The sequence below is a fragment of the Pistacia vera genome, unplaced genomic scaffold (assembly GCF_008641045.1).
Source record: "Pistacia vera cultivar Batoury unplaced genomic scaffold, PisVer_v2 Contig427, whole genome shotgun sequence".
Classification (NCBI taxonomy): domain Eukaryota; kingdom Viridiplantae; phylum Streptophyta; class Magnoliopsida; order Sapindales; family Anacardiaceae; genus Pistacia; species Pistacia vera.
In genome coordinates this window covers 1,034,573-1,045,483 of record NW_022196254.1, presented here as the reverse complement: position 1 = coordinate 1,045,483, position 10,911 = coordinate 1,034,573, and the positions used below count along the sequence as shown (strand labels likewise).

At 37.7% G+C, this 10,911-nt stretch overlaps 1 protein-coding gene across 9 annotated transcripts; it reads left to right on the top strand.

Annotated features, from left to right (window-relative positions):
• The first annotated feature begins 992 nt into the window (after positions 1-992).
• On the top strand, positions 993-5,358 carry LOC116143224 (protein suppressor of white apricot-like). 9 transcript variants are annotated; one of them, XM_031428667.1, is made up of 4 exons: positions 993-1,481; positions 2,191-2,348; positions 2,825-3,622; positions 3,822-5,358. In XM_031428667.1, the coding sequence occupies exons 1-4, from the start codon at positions 1,220-1,222 to the stop codon at positions 5,259-5,261; spliced, it is 2,658 nt and encodes an 885-aa protein (XP_031284527.1). In that variant the 5' UTR covers positions 993-1,219; the 3' UTR covers positions 5,262-5,358. The 9 variants fall into 9 exon arrangements, with proteins under 9 accessions (XP_031284527.1, XP_031284534.1, XP_031284535.1 ...); XM_031428674.1 differs by adding an exon at positions 2,496-2,588 and having other exon boundaries at positions 1,341-2,348; XM_031428675.1 differs by adding an exon at positions 2,490-2,588 and having other exon boundaries at positions 1,341-2,348.
• Positions 5,359-10,911: the final 5,553 nt, after the last annotated feature.

The window sequence follows — 10,911 nt, the reverse complement described above, 5'->3', positions numbered from 1 at the left end:
TGCGTGATCTCAGCGATCTTGAATGAGCGATTTGAGCATGCGATCTGCGATCTGGACATGCGATTTGAGAGCTCTGATACGTGCAATCTGATCACGCCATTTGAGAGCTCTGATGCGTGTGATCTGTGATCTGACCACACCATCTGAGAGCTTTGATGCATGCGATCTGCGATCTAGCCGCACCATCTGAGAGCTTTGATGCGTGCGATCTGTGATCTAACCACGCCATCTGAGAGCTCTAATGCGTGCAATCGCATCTGAGAGCTTTGATGTGTGCGATCCATGATCTAGCCACATAATTTGAGAGCTTGGATGCAGGTTCGAGACCTACATGGGCCACCAAACTATTGATGCTTAATTTTGACACCAACGACTCGCACTTGCAAAGTGCTAAGAGAGTCTTAGAAATTACACGTGATGGATGTTAGGAAACGACCCGGTTACGCAGCGGAAAACAAAAACATAAACTCTATGGATCGTTCCTTAGAACCAAGATCCGAGTACAAAAATCACAGTTTATATAAAATAATCAAATCTGCAAAAATTCAGTTCAAGGTTTGAGAAACCATACCCACGTTTGGAGGCTCCACCAATNTTCTTGATTCTGTTTTTATTGCAAATATGGATTCAAATTCAATATTAACTTCGTTTTCTTAATTTTGTTTTTATTGCAAGTATGGATTCAAATTCAATGTTAACTTTGTTTTCTTAATTTGTTTTCAAGATGAGTTTTCTTTTTTTTGTAAGCGGGATGTTCCGATCTATTGAATACTCTATAAACTTAAAAGGTTAGTAAATCACAGATGGATACTTCGTAAAATTCGAACATAAAATCTCTAAATAACCTAAGGTCTTGGAATCAGACCACACAAGTCAAGTGGTTGGGATGGTTTTTCTATCATGTGGTGAATACTCTCGATGAAATGTACAGTTTTGCATGATGAATTTTTTACGAAGGACCTTATAATTCATTATGTGGCTAGTTTCTTTCAAGTCACCCTAACCTTTTGATTTTTAATGGACCCCCAACTTTGCTATATCTGGATACTTCCCCTCGCAAAATCGACTTACACGGTTACACCTTTCCTTGTAGACGAAGAAGATAATAAAAACCGCCTATTTGACCGTTTCTCTGTAGAAGTAAAATTAAAACGTAGGGTTCCATTCAATCTCCCTCTCCCACGCTCCAATCGAACGGAAAAAAAAAAAAATTCAATCGATGGATCTGGAGGTGATTGGCCGCCACGCGCTACTCTTCGACGACGACACCAACGCATCGTTCGTGAACTCCGCGGCCGCCTTGGTCGAGTGGAACTCGCTCTCCATCGACCGTTACGACGTCCGCCATCTCCTCTCTGCTCCTCCGCCTCGTGTCAAGCGCCGCCTCTCGCCTTCACGTCATCCGGATTCCCCGTCGGAATCGGAGCTCGATCACGAAAGATACCTCGATTTACCTTCCCCGTCAGCAGAAGACAAACAAGGTAGTACTTTACACGTCAATAGTATATATTTTTTTATATCAAAGTATTGCATTTTTGAAGTTCTATGTGTAAATTAGGGTTTTAATGAAAGTGTTATTTTTGTGCTTTAATTGTTGTATATAAAAAGAATATGTCATTTGTTTATTTGTCACATTATTGAAGTGTTACAATCAGTTAAAGTGAAATGTATCGGTCAGTGTTAAAATTGATATTCTCTTGGGCCGTTTGTTTGGCGACTGAGAATACGATTGAAAAGAAAACAAAATATTCAGTTTATGTTTCATGTCATTTCGTTATTTGTACTTGTTTGGTTGTATGGAATGGGAACTAGGAAGACAAGAAATTTTTGAATTTTATGTTACATTTAGTTATTTTTATTAAAAGTGTGAAGCCAGGCTTAATGAAGAAACATAGTCGATATTTCTTTTACAGAAGTCGCTTTTGAATGCATTATCAGGCCAAAAATTTGGAGCTTAGTTTTTAGTTTGTGTGGATGTTATTTATTTCGTCAATATTCAAAAGTTGCAGGAAGAATGGTAGTTTCCAACAGTTTCATCTTTCAGAGAGACAAGTAAGAATATTCTCATCTCTTTTCCTTTAAGTTTCTTGGGCTCTTTGCAGATATGGATTGCTATTTGCTAGTACCATTAAAGGTAAAATGGTTGTATTCAAGATCGGTTGTTAACTCTACTTTTCTTTTTATTTCCAGATTTGGATGATGGAGCCGGACCTGTGAATGACGGTGGCTATAATGCTGTTCCCTTTTCATATGGAAACACTGGTGAATCCACCGGTGAAAGAAATGCTGATGCTGAGTCTGGGTTTCGGCCACCCTTCCCAGTGCCAGAAAGTTTACTTCAAAACCTAGTAAGTAGATGGGATGATTTCTATTTATGTCATGATTTTCGATGTTGTCAGCATATAATTGTCTGTTTGATACTTAACCAGATTGGCCGAATGATAGTTGTGAAAGGTGCATTTGTTATTCTAAGGCTTACCATGTCTAAGTTTCAGATACTTGGAGCAGAGATGGAAGTTCTTGTGACCCAAGGTTGCCATTCGTGGGCTCCTTGTTTCCTTGTGATGTCATGACAAGGGGCCGTGCAGGTGGGATTAGGATGATAAAAATTTGTTGCTTTCACAAATCTTAACCCTTGAGAGCAAATGGGATGATACATATCTTCGTAGAGTTCTGTTTCTTGATCTTTGTGGTTATCTTAATATAAGTGAGATTTGATTGGTTTTTTCACTTGGGATATCTTGTTAGACTTTATTGGTTTTTGAATTTCTGGTTTATGTTTGATAGTATTGAGATAGACATATTGTTTTATTTGTTTTTTCAGCCACCAACAGAGAAGCTACATCAAATCATTGCAAGGACTGCTATGTTTGTAAGCAAGCATGGTGGGCAATGTGAAATAGTTTTGAGGGTCAAACAAGGAGACAACCCAACTTTTGGGTTCTTGATGCCTGATCATCATCTGCATTCATACTTTAGGTTTCTCGTTGATAACTCAGATCTTCTGAGTGAAGAAAACAAAAATGAAAGTGGGCTTGATCAAGCCAGTGGTATTGGAGGAGGTGGTGCATTGTCTTTGCTTGGTTCTGTGTACGGTTCTGGGGAGGATGAGGATGGTGGAGCTGAGGATACCCCAGAACTTAAAAGAAACGAGTCTGGGAGCGCTTCTGATTCTGTTAATGCAGCCATTTCAAAGGGTTCCAAACAGACAGAATTGCCTGGAGATATGGCTAGGAAAGATGAGAAAGTTTCTAGGCATTCACTTCCTTCTTCAAAAGAAAAAGCTCCTTTGATAAAAAGAAACCAATCCATTAGCGCGGTAAAGGTTAGAACTTCAAGTGGGACGAAAAAAGAAGGTGACTTGGCTTCACTTTGCCCTGCTGCTGATAAGTTACAAGCTTCTGCTTCACCAAGCATGCCCAAGGTTGAATTACCAGTTGTGGAGCCTCCATCTGATATGAAGAGAGCGGTTGATAAGATAGTTGAATTTATCCTCAGAAACGGGAAAGAATTTGAGACCATTCTTGTCGAACAGGATCGTACATATGGAAGATTTCCCTTTCTTCTGCCATCAAATTTGTATTATCCCTACTATCTTAAAGTTCTTCATAAATCTGAAGAGGTGAGTTTCTCTGATGTTATGTTTTCTGTTCTAATCATGAATTATTTTATCACAAGTTTGTCATCTATTTGTTTAAGATCTTCACATTCCAAATTCCATGTGCTATGACTACCCTTAGAATTTGTCCAAAATTTCATTATGTCCAAGAATTTTCTTTTCCCTTCTTTTTGCTGATATGTTGTTTATCATTGGTTTACAGTCAAAGTTACCTGGCAAGGGTTCCAGTTCTGATAGGCATGATTCAACAGGGCTGGGGGTGGACAAGAAAAAGGCTATATCCAAAGAGAGTGATACACTATCCTTAGGATCTGATATACCTTATGATTCTGACAAGAAGGAAAAGTTTAAGATGGTAATAAGCAAGTCAAAGAAGGATGGACAAGAACAACCTTCAAAAGTCACCCAGCCTAATGTTGGTGTCACTATGGATGCAGCTGCAGCTGCTGCCATTCTTCAGGCAGCGACACGAGGCATTAGAAACCCCAATCTAGATATTCTATCAAAGACATCTTTAAATGGTTCCAGTCAAGGCCCTAGCAGTGAGGGTGGACAGGCTTCTCAGCCTCAGAGCTCTAAACAGTTGCTGGATCAGAAGGGGAAGCCAAGTATTCCTGTCCCTGTTGCGAATGCTATCGCAAAGTCAGCTGCTATTGCAGCTGCAAGTGAGGCTGACTCATCCGAAGCCAGCTTGACAGAAGAGCAGAAGTTGAAGGCTGAGAGATTAAAGCGGGCAAAGGTGTTTGCTGCCATGATTAAAGGTAAAGCAGCACCTTCAAAAGATGAAACATTGCGCGGGTTATCTGTAGAACCTCCAGATTCTGGGTTTTCTGGGTCAGGTGCTGAGTTTGCAAATCTCTTGGGCAAAGAAAGAGAGGGCAGTTCAGTTCCAGTTGATGTTGATACTTCTGACAAAAATGAGAACGTTGAAATGAAAGATATTGGTGAAGATAGTGAAAGACGTTCAAAGAGGAAGTATCGTTCAAGATCTAATAGGGATGTAGAAGAGGAGGAAGAAGAAGAAGAAAAGGAAGAAAATGATCACAAGCGCTCTAAAAAGAAACAGCATTATCGTCGATCTTCACACCACAGCAGGGACAGAAAAAGACATTCCTCTTCGAAGGACAGAGATTCTCGGCATCGGCACTCACGACATCGGCATAAGCAACATAAATCCTCTGATGATGAATCTCAACAGTCCAAGGATTTACAGAAGCGTGATAGCTCCTGCGACAATGAGCATCACCATTCTCTATCTCGACACAAGCATGGTTGCTCCTCTGACGATGAGCACCACCGTCGTCGACATCGAAGCAAACACAAATATAGCTCCTCTGATGAGGAGCACAGACACCGAAGCAAAGGTCATAAGCATAGGAAGAGGTCTCACTCGGAAAGAGAAATGGACTTGGAGGAAGGGGAGATTAAATCAGATCAATCAAAAGCAAGCAATATCAATGCCCGTAGTAGAGAAACTTCTGTGGATATATCAAAATCATATCATGCTAGTAGGGAACCTTCTGTGGATTTATCAAAATCAAATCATGATGGAAGGGCTTCATCTCAGCCCTCCAACTCAACTAATGAAGTTCCTGATGATTTGAGAGCAAAAATCCGAGCCATGTTGATGGCAACCTTGTAATATTTACTTAAATTAGCAGCGTAACACTTTAACCTTCTTTTGTAATATTACTTATCATAATCTATATTTTTGTTTAATGTAAGCCAATTTTGCAATCTTTCTTGTACTCAGGATCTCTTTTCTAATTTACTGTGATGAAGGTACCAAATTCTTGGTGTGTTTCATTCATTTAAATAGTTACAAATAGTGTTCTAATAACCAACCCAAGTAAAACCTGGCAAAGTTGCTGGAGTTGACCGGTCGATCAAACTGGGTGGCCAAAAGTTAAAAATTCAGCGAATACACCTTTAAAAGTTACAGTTGAGTTCCTATAGGTTTAAAATTTAGCAAATACACTTCAAATACAAATTGGCGATCGATTAGTTGGCGGTGGCGACATACCAAATGTAATTCCAATCATCCTCTGAGTCATTCCCTAGAAAATTTATCCAAGATCTAGTCGAAATCGGTTCGATTTCGGCTAGATCTCACCATCAACAACCTAGGCCAAATCTCACCACCTTGGCGTCGACAACCCTCCCTATCACCACGAAAATACTCCCCTCATCCTCCTAACCAAAACCTATCTCACCCCACTCCTGTTCGCCTCACCAATGGTCAGCAAAAGCCAACTGTTGTTGCCATGGGTTTTTTTCGATTTCTGGTCGATTCACTCACTGAAAATCACCTCTGTCGCTACCATTGCACTCCCTAACCATTCCTCTTCGAAAGCCCCAACATCGCAGCCTTTAATTGTTCGCTGATCACCGTTCTAATTTTTAAGGTTTTCGATAAATAGAAAAATTGCTAACCTGGCCCTGTGAAGGCCGCGGGTCCTGGTTTAACCGGCCGGGCCGGACGTAGTTTTAAAACATCGGTTAAAAATGAATTATACTATGCATACAAATTAGTTCATATAAACTGGCATGTTATAAAATAATTGAGGAACCTAAGATCAAAGATACATAAAACAAAATAAAATGGATGATGAGGGTCAGCTTATGAGGCTATTGTATCCGTTTGTATGAATTAGTATGAACAGAATCTAAATGCTGAGCCTGAGATTGTAAAAGACTTAAAGTTAGGTCGCTGAACCATCTTCTTTGGCAGGTCACCCGAGTTTGATCCTTAGGGGTAGGATAGTGGTTCGAAAATGTTTTGGGCAATGACCCACCCCTCACTTTCTTTGGTTGGCCACATGTTTGATCTTTGGGAACAGGATAGGGGTTCAAAAATGCTTTAGGCAATGATCTACCCCCTATCATTTTAAAGGGGGAAAAAAAAAAAAAAAAAAAATGGTGTAAGGTCCTCTTTAGAAAATCTTGGGACAAAAAGTTTAATGCTCCTGTACATGCCTAACTTTGTGGGGGAAGAACTATTTCTTAAACTCAACTTTTGAGCTACTTTACTAGACCAGTGTTGATAATACAGTTACGTATAGTATATAGAACAGTAAAGCTAGCAGGACCATGGCACTAATGGTGATTCTGGGAGACCACTTTTCTGTTTTAATAAGACTTGTCTTTGCTTTGATTTTCTATGGAGTTTGGTATCCGTTACCTGGCTACAGCTTCCTTGTGTATTTTTGCCACATTAATTCTTATAAGTCTAGTTTTGTAGCCACAACAGAATTCACCACAGTAACATTTATGTTAAAAATCACAACCTCGATAAAATCCTATATATATTTTGTTATAATACAAGCAGTCAGGAGAGACGAGAGTAAAATACATGTATTTTATGTATGCTATATCAATTCATTGACTAGTTGTATTGTAACAGGATACACATAAGATCTTCTCCATCAAGAAATATTTACAAGAGTCAATGTCATCAAAGTTATCATACTGACGTAATGTGGTTGTCCAACTGAAATTAATCATATAAGTTGTATATTTTGCTCTGTTTTAAAACTCAAAATGGACCTGTTGGTCTGACCAGGACCCATCAGCTTCTCCGGTCCGATTCAAGTTTTAGGAGGTTTTTGTAATATTTCAAATTTATAGAGCCTAATTTGTAATTTTTAGGGCTATTTTGGAGATATGTCAAAAGTTTAGGGATTAATTGGTAGTTTTTGGAGTATTTTTGAAATAAATACAAATTTTAGGGACTAATTTGAAAATTTTAGGGGTATTTTGTAATACACTAAAATTTAAGGGATTAATTTGTAATTTTAAAAAAATAAAATTATTGTTAATGTCACTGATCCAACCAGTTGAACTGATCAACCTGTGACCCGGTCACCTTATCGGGCCTCACAATAAGTCGGGTTTTAAAATAATTATATTTTGATAATCCATAAACAGATTCATCACATACGTTAGCGTGACCATTTGACGAGACCTTTTTATGTAACTTTTTTCTCCGTCATCATTAATTTGACTTTATGAACTATGACTTTGAGCTAACATGGTAAAAAAAAAATCTTACAAATTGCAGAGGAAACAAACAACCCTACAAGCAAGGTAACATAACCGAGCTGTGGTCATCATCAATTAGTTGCACCAGTAATGGAGGCCTATTATTTGATTAGTGGTCAAATTAGGGAGCCTAATTAAGTTTAAGTTATTATGTAAGGAAATAGGTTAGTATTTTGAAGAGAGAAATTTTTTCTTTAATGTCAAATCCTAGTAGTTTTGGCTTTGATCAGAACTTTGCAACAAACAGAAAGATTTTTTTCTCAATGGTCAAGGACTTAGATTTTATGATGAGAGCATGCATAAATATAAATATATACAAGAACGTATAATACAAGTTAATTAGCTTCATTGACTCTTTATTAATTAGCTTGCTAGATGAATTATTTAGTTGTGTCATACCACTCATTTTCAACGACAAAATTTCTCTTTAGATAATCTATAATCCCCAACTTCTTTTTTTTTTTTTTTTTAATTGATCGTAGGTGTTCGAGCCAACTTATCCACACATTAACTAATCTTTCGGGATCCTGAAACTATCGATCGGGTAAGAGCTCCAGTGGCTACCTCTATTAGCAACGTACCGAAGAGGGACTCAAACTCATGATTTCTTGAATAATACATTCAAGACTCCTATTAAACCACTCGATCACCTAGAAGTAGTTAAAATGAAGCTTATGTCGAATCTTGCATGACTGCTTGGTTAAACCCCTTGTGGATTCATTTTCACCGTCAAAATCATATGATTAATTTTAAGAATCGTCTTACTATTTCTTTATACAAGTTTCGACACAACTTTTTAGTATTCAGATTGATGTATTTAAACTACTTAGATATTATAATTAAAATTTTAAAACTATATCAAATCTCAACCATTCAAAGTATCTTAATCTAAAGCATTTTCAAATTTTTCTAAAGCCTACTAGGTTTCTTCATTAACTTTAACTTTAATTTAAACCTAATGCCTAACCCCAAATTTTCAAACCCACCTTAGTTAAAATCCCTTTAAGTAAAGGTCAACAAAAAATTACTAATAATTAATTATTGTATTATCAGTCAGTCAAGTTCTAACCCTAGCTCACTTTTTTTTTAATAATTAAATTAAATTCTGTTTAGTTTAATTTTTAATTTAATAGAGGTTGATTGTTGGAGCAATATGAAAACAACAAATTATATGTATATATACTCTCCTCTAGACCCAGTCAAAGTCTTCAATTCTTAAATATTATAATATAATTAATTAATTCATATATTATAATATGTAAGTTGATTTTGGTAAGCAAAGTACTCTCCAGCCACCTGAAGAAAGCGATATCACAGTTTTTAATTTGGACTGTTTGAGTGACTTCTATTTTGTTTCATCCCCATCTCTTCATAATTTTCTTCATTATTTTCATCTATTTTTTCTATAATATAAATCAATTCATGTTGTATTTGAGAGTCATTTTAGTTTATATTTGTCGATGTTTGATTTTGACACCAACGACTCGTACGTATAAAGTACTAAGAGAGTGTTAGAAATTATACGTGATAGATTCATAAGATTTGAATATAGTACTGAGATTATATATGTTTGCAGAAATATAAATAATAGATAGGTAAGAAGGATTTTTATAGTGGTTCGGATGCTTAAAACGAATCCTACATTCACAATTATTTTATTATTCTCTTATTATTTCCATGATATTGCCTGTAAGGCGTACAAATATAGAGAAATACATTGTTTACAGAGAAAAATAAGCTCTCATGTGCCTAACTCTCATATGCCCAGCCTCTTCTTTTACGAAAAGAGGTGCCCATTTATACACCTTTGAGGTCGATGTAATGAGTGCTTTTGCAAGTTGTCTTGACACATGAAGAGCTCTCATTCATCCTTATCTTAAAATGACTTAGGGTTGGTATAAAATAACTTTGAGGCGGTATGAGCTTGACAACTAGTACACTTTGTCTTTTAGGCACTTGTTGAGATGACATTAGTATGATTTTTTAGGCATAACAGAACCTCCCTAGTTTTTGGAGTGCGTAATCGCGCTTCAAAAACTCATGTCTTAGATCGAAATGGTTGTCACACTATAGGCTATAGTCTCGAACTGAAGAGCTTGAACTATGCCTGACACGATCGGGTGCTGAGAGCTAGGACTGTGATCTGAGCGCTTGGAGCGATTCGAAATTGAGCGCGATCGAACAACTGACACAAAATGTTTAGTAGATAAATTGCTGACGTCAGAAGCCCAAACGCACGGCTTAGAGGCCTTAAACGAACAAGCCAACTTAAAACAACCATAACTTTTGATTCGGGAGAATTTTTGGAGCATGTAAGATATCAATGGAAAGCTCGTTCCGAGTTCTACGTCATGGCAACTAGAGAACCCAAAACTGAGTTGGGACCATTTTTGGGGCCAAAATCCACCGTTTTGGCATGTTTTGGGGATGTTTTGAGTTTTCTATGCGTTTTTTCTGACGCTGGCAGTTAGTCTCAATCTAAGAACTGAGAACTGATCACGATCTGAGTGCTGAGAACACAACTTGAGGCTATTCGCAATCTCAGAGCTAAGAGTTGATCGCAATTTGAGAGCTAGAAACTGATCGCGATTTGATAGGGGCTCGACCTGAGAGTTTGAGGCGTGTGATCTGAACGATCTGATGCATGCGATCTCAAGCAAACGAGCAAGCTTATGATCCCAATTAGAGAGCATAAGGAGCTCAATCAGAGAGCATAAAGAGCTCGATCTGAGATCATAAGGAGCGCGATCAGAGAGCATAAGGAGCACGATCTAAGATTACAAAAAGTTTGATAAGAAAGCATAGAGCTTGAACTGAGAACAGAAGGAGTTTGATCAGAAATGGCGAAGCTTAATCTGAGAACAGAAGGAGTTTGATCAGAAAGCATGAAGCTTGATCTGAGAACAGAAGGAGTTCGATCAGAAAGCATGAAGTTTGATATGAGAACAGAAGGAGTTCGATCAGAAAGCGCAAAGCTTGATTTGAGAACAAAAGAAGTTCAATCAGAAAGCGCGAAGCTTGATATGAGAATACAAAGAGTTCGATCAGAAAGTGCGAAGCTTGATATGAGAATACAAAGAATTCGATCAGAAAGCGTGAAGCTTGATCTGAGAACAGAAGGGGTTCGATCAAAAAGCACGAAGCTTGATCTGAGAACAAAAGGAGATCAATCAAAAAGCGCGAAACTTAATTTAAGAACAGAAGAAGTTCGATCAGAAAGCGTAAAGCTTGATCTGAGAACACAAGGTGTT

Coding starts and splice junctions, on each gene's coding strand:
- LOC116143224 (XM_031428667.1), top strand. CDS start 1,220: ATGGATCTGGAGGTGATTGGCCGCCACGCGCTACTCTTCGACGACGAC. Junction 1,482..2,190: donor GTCAGCAGAAGACAAACAAG/GTAGTACTTTAC, acceptor TTTTATTTCCAG/ATTTGGATGATGGAGCCGGA. Junction 3,623..3,821: donor TTCTTCATAAATCTGAAGAG/GTGAGTTTCTCT, acceptor ATTGGTTTACAG/TCAAAGTTACCTGGCAAGGG.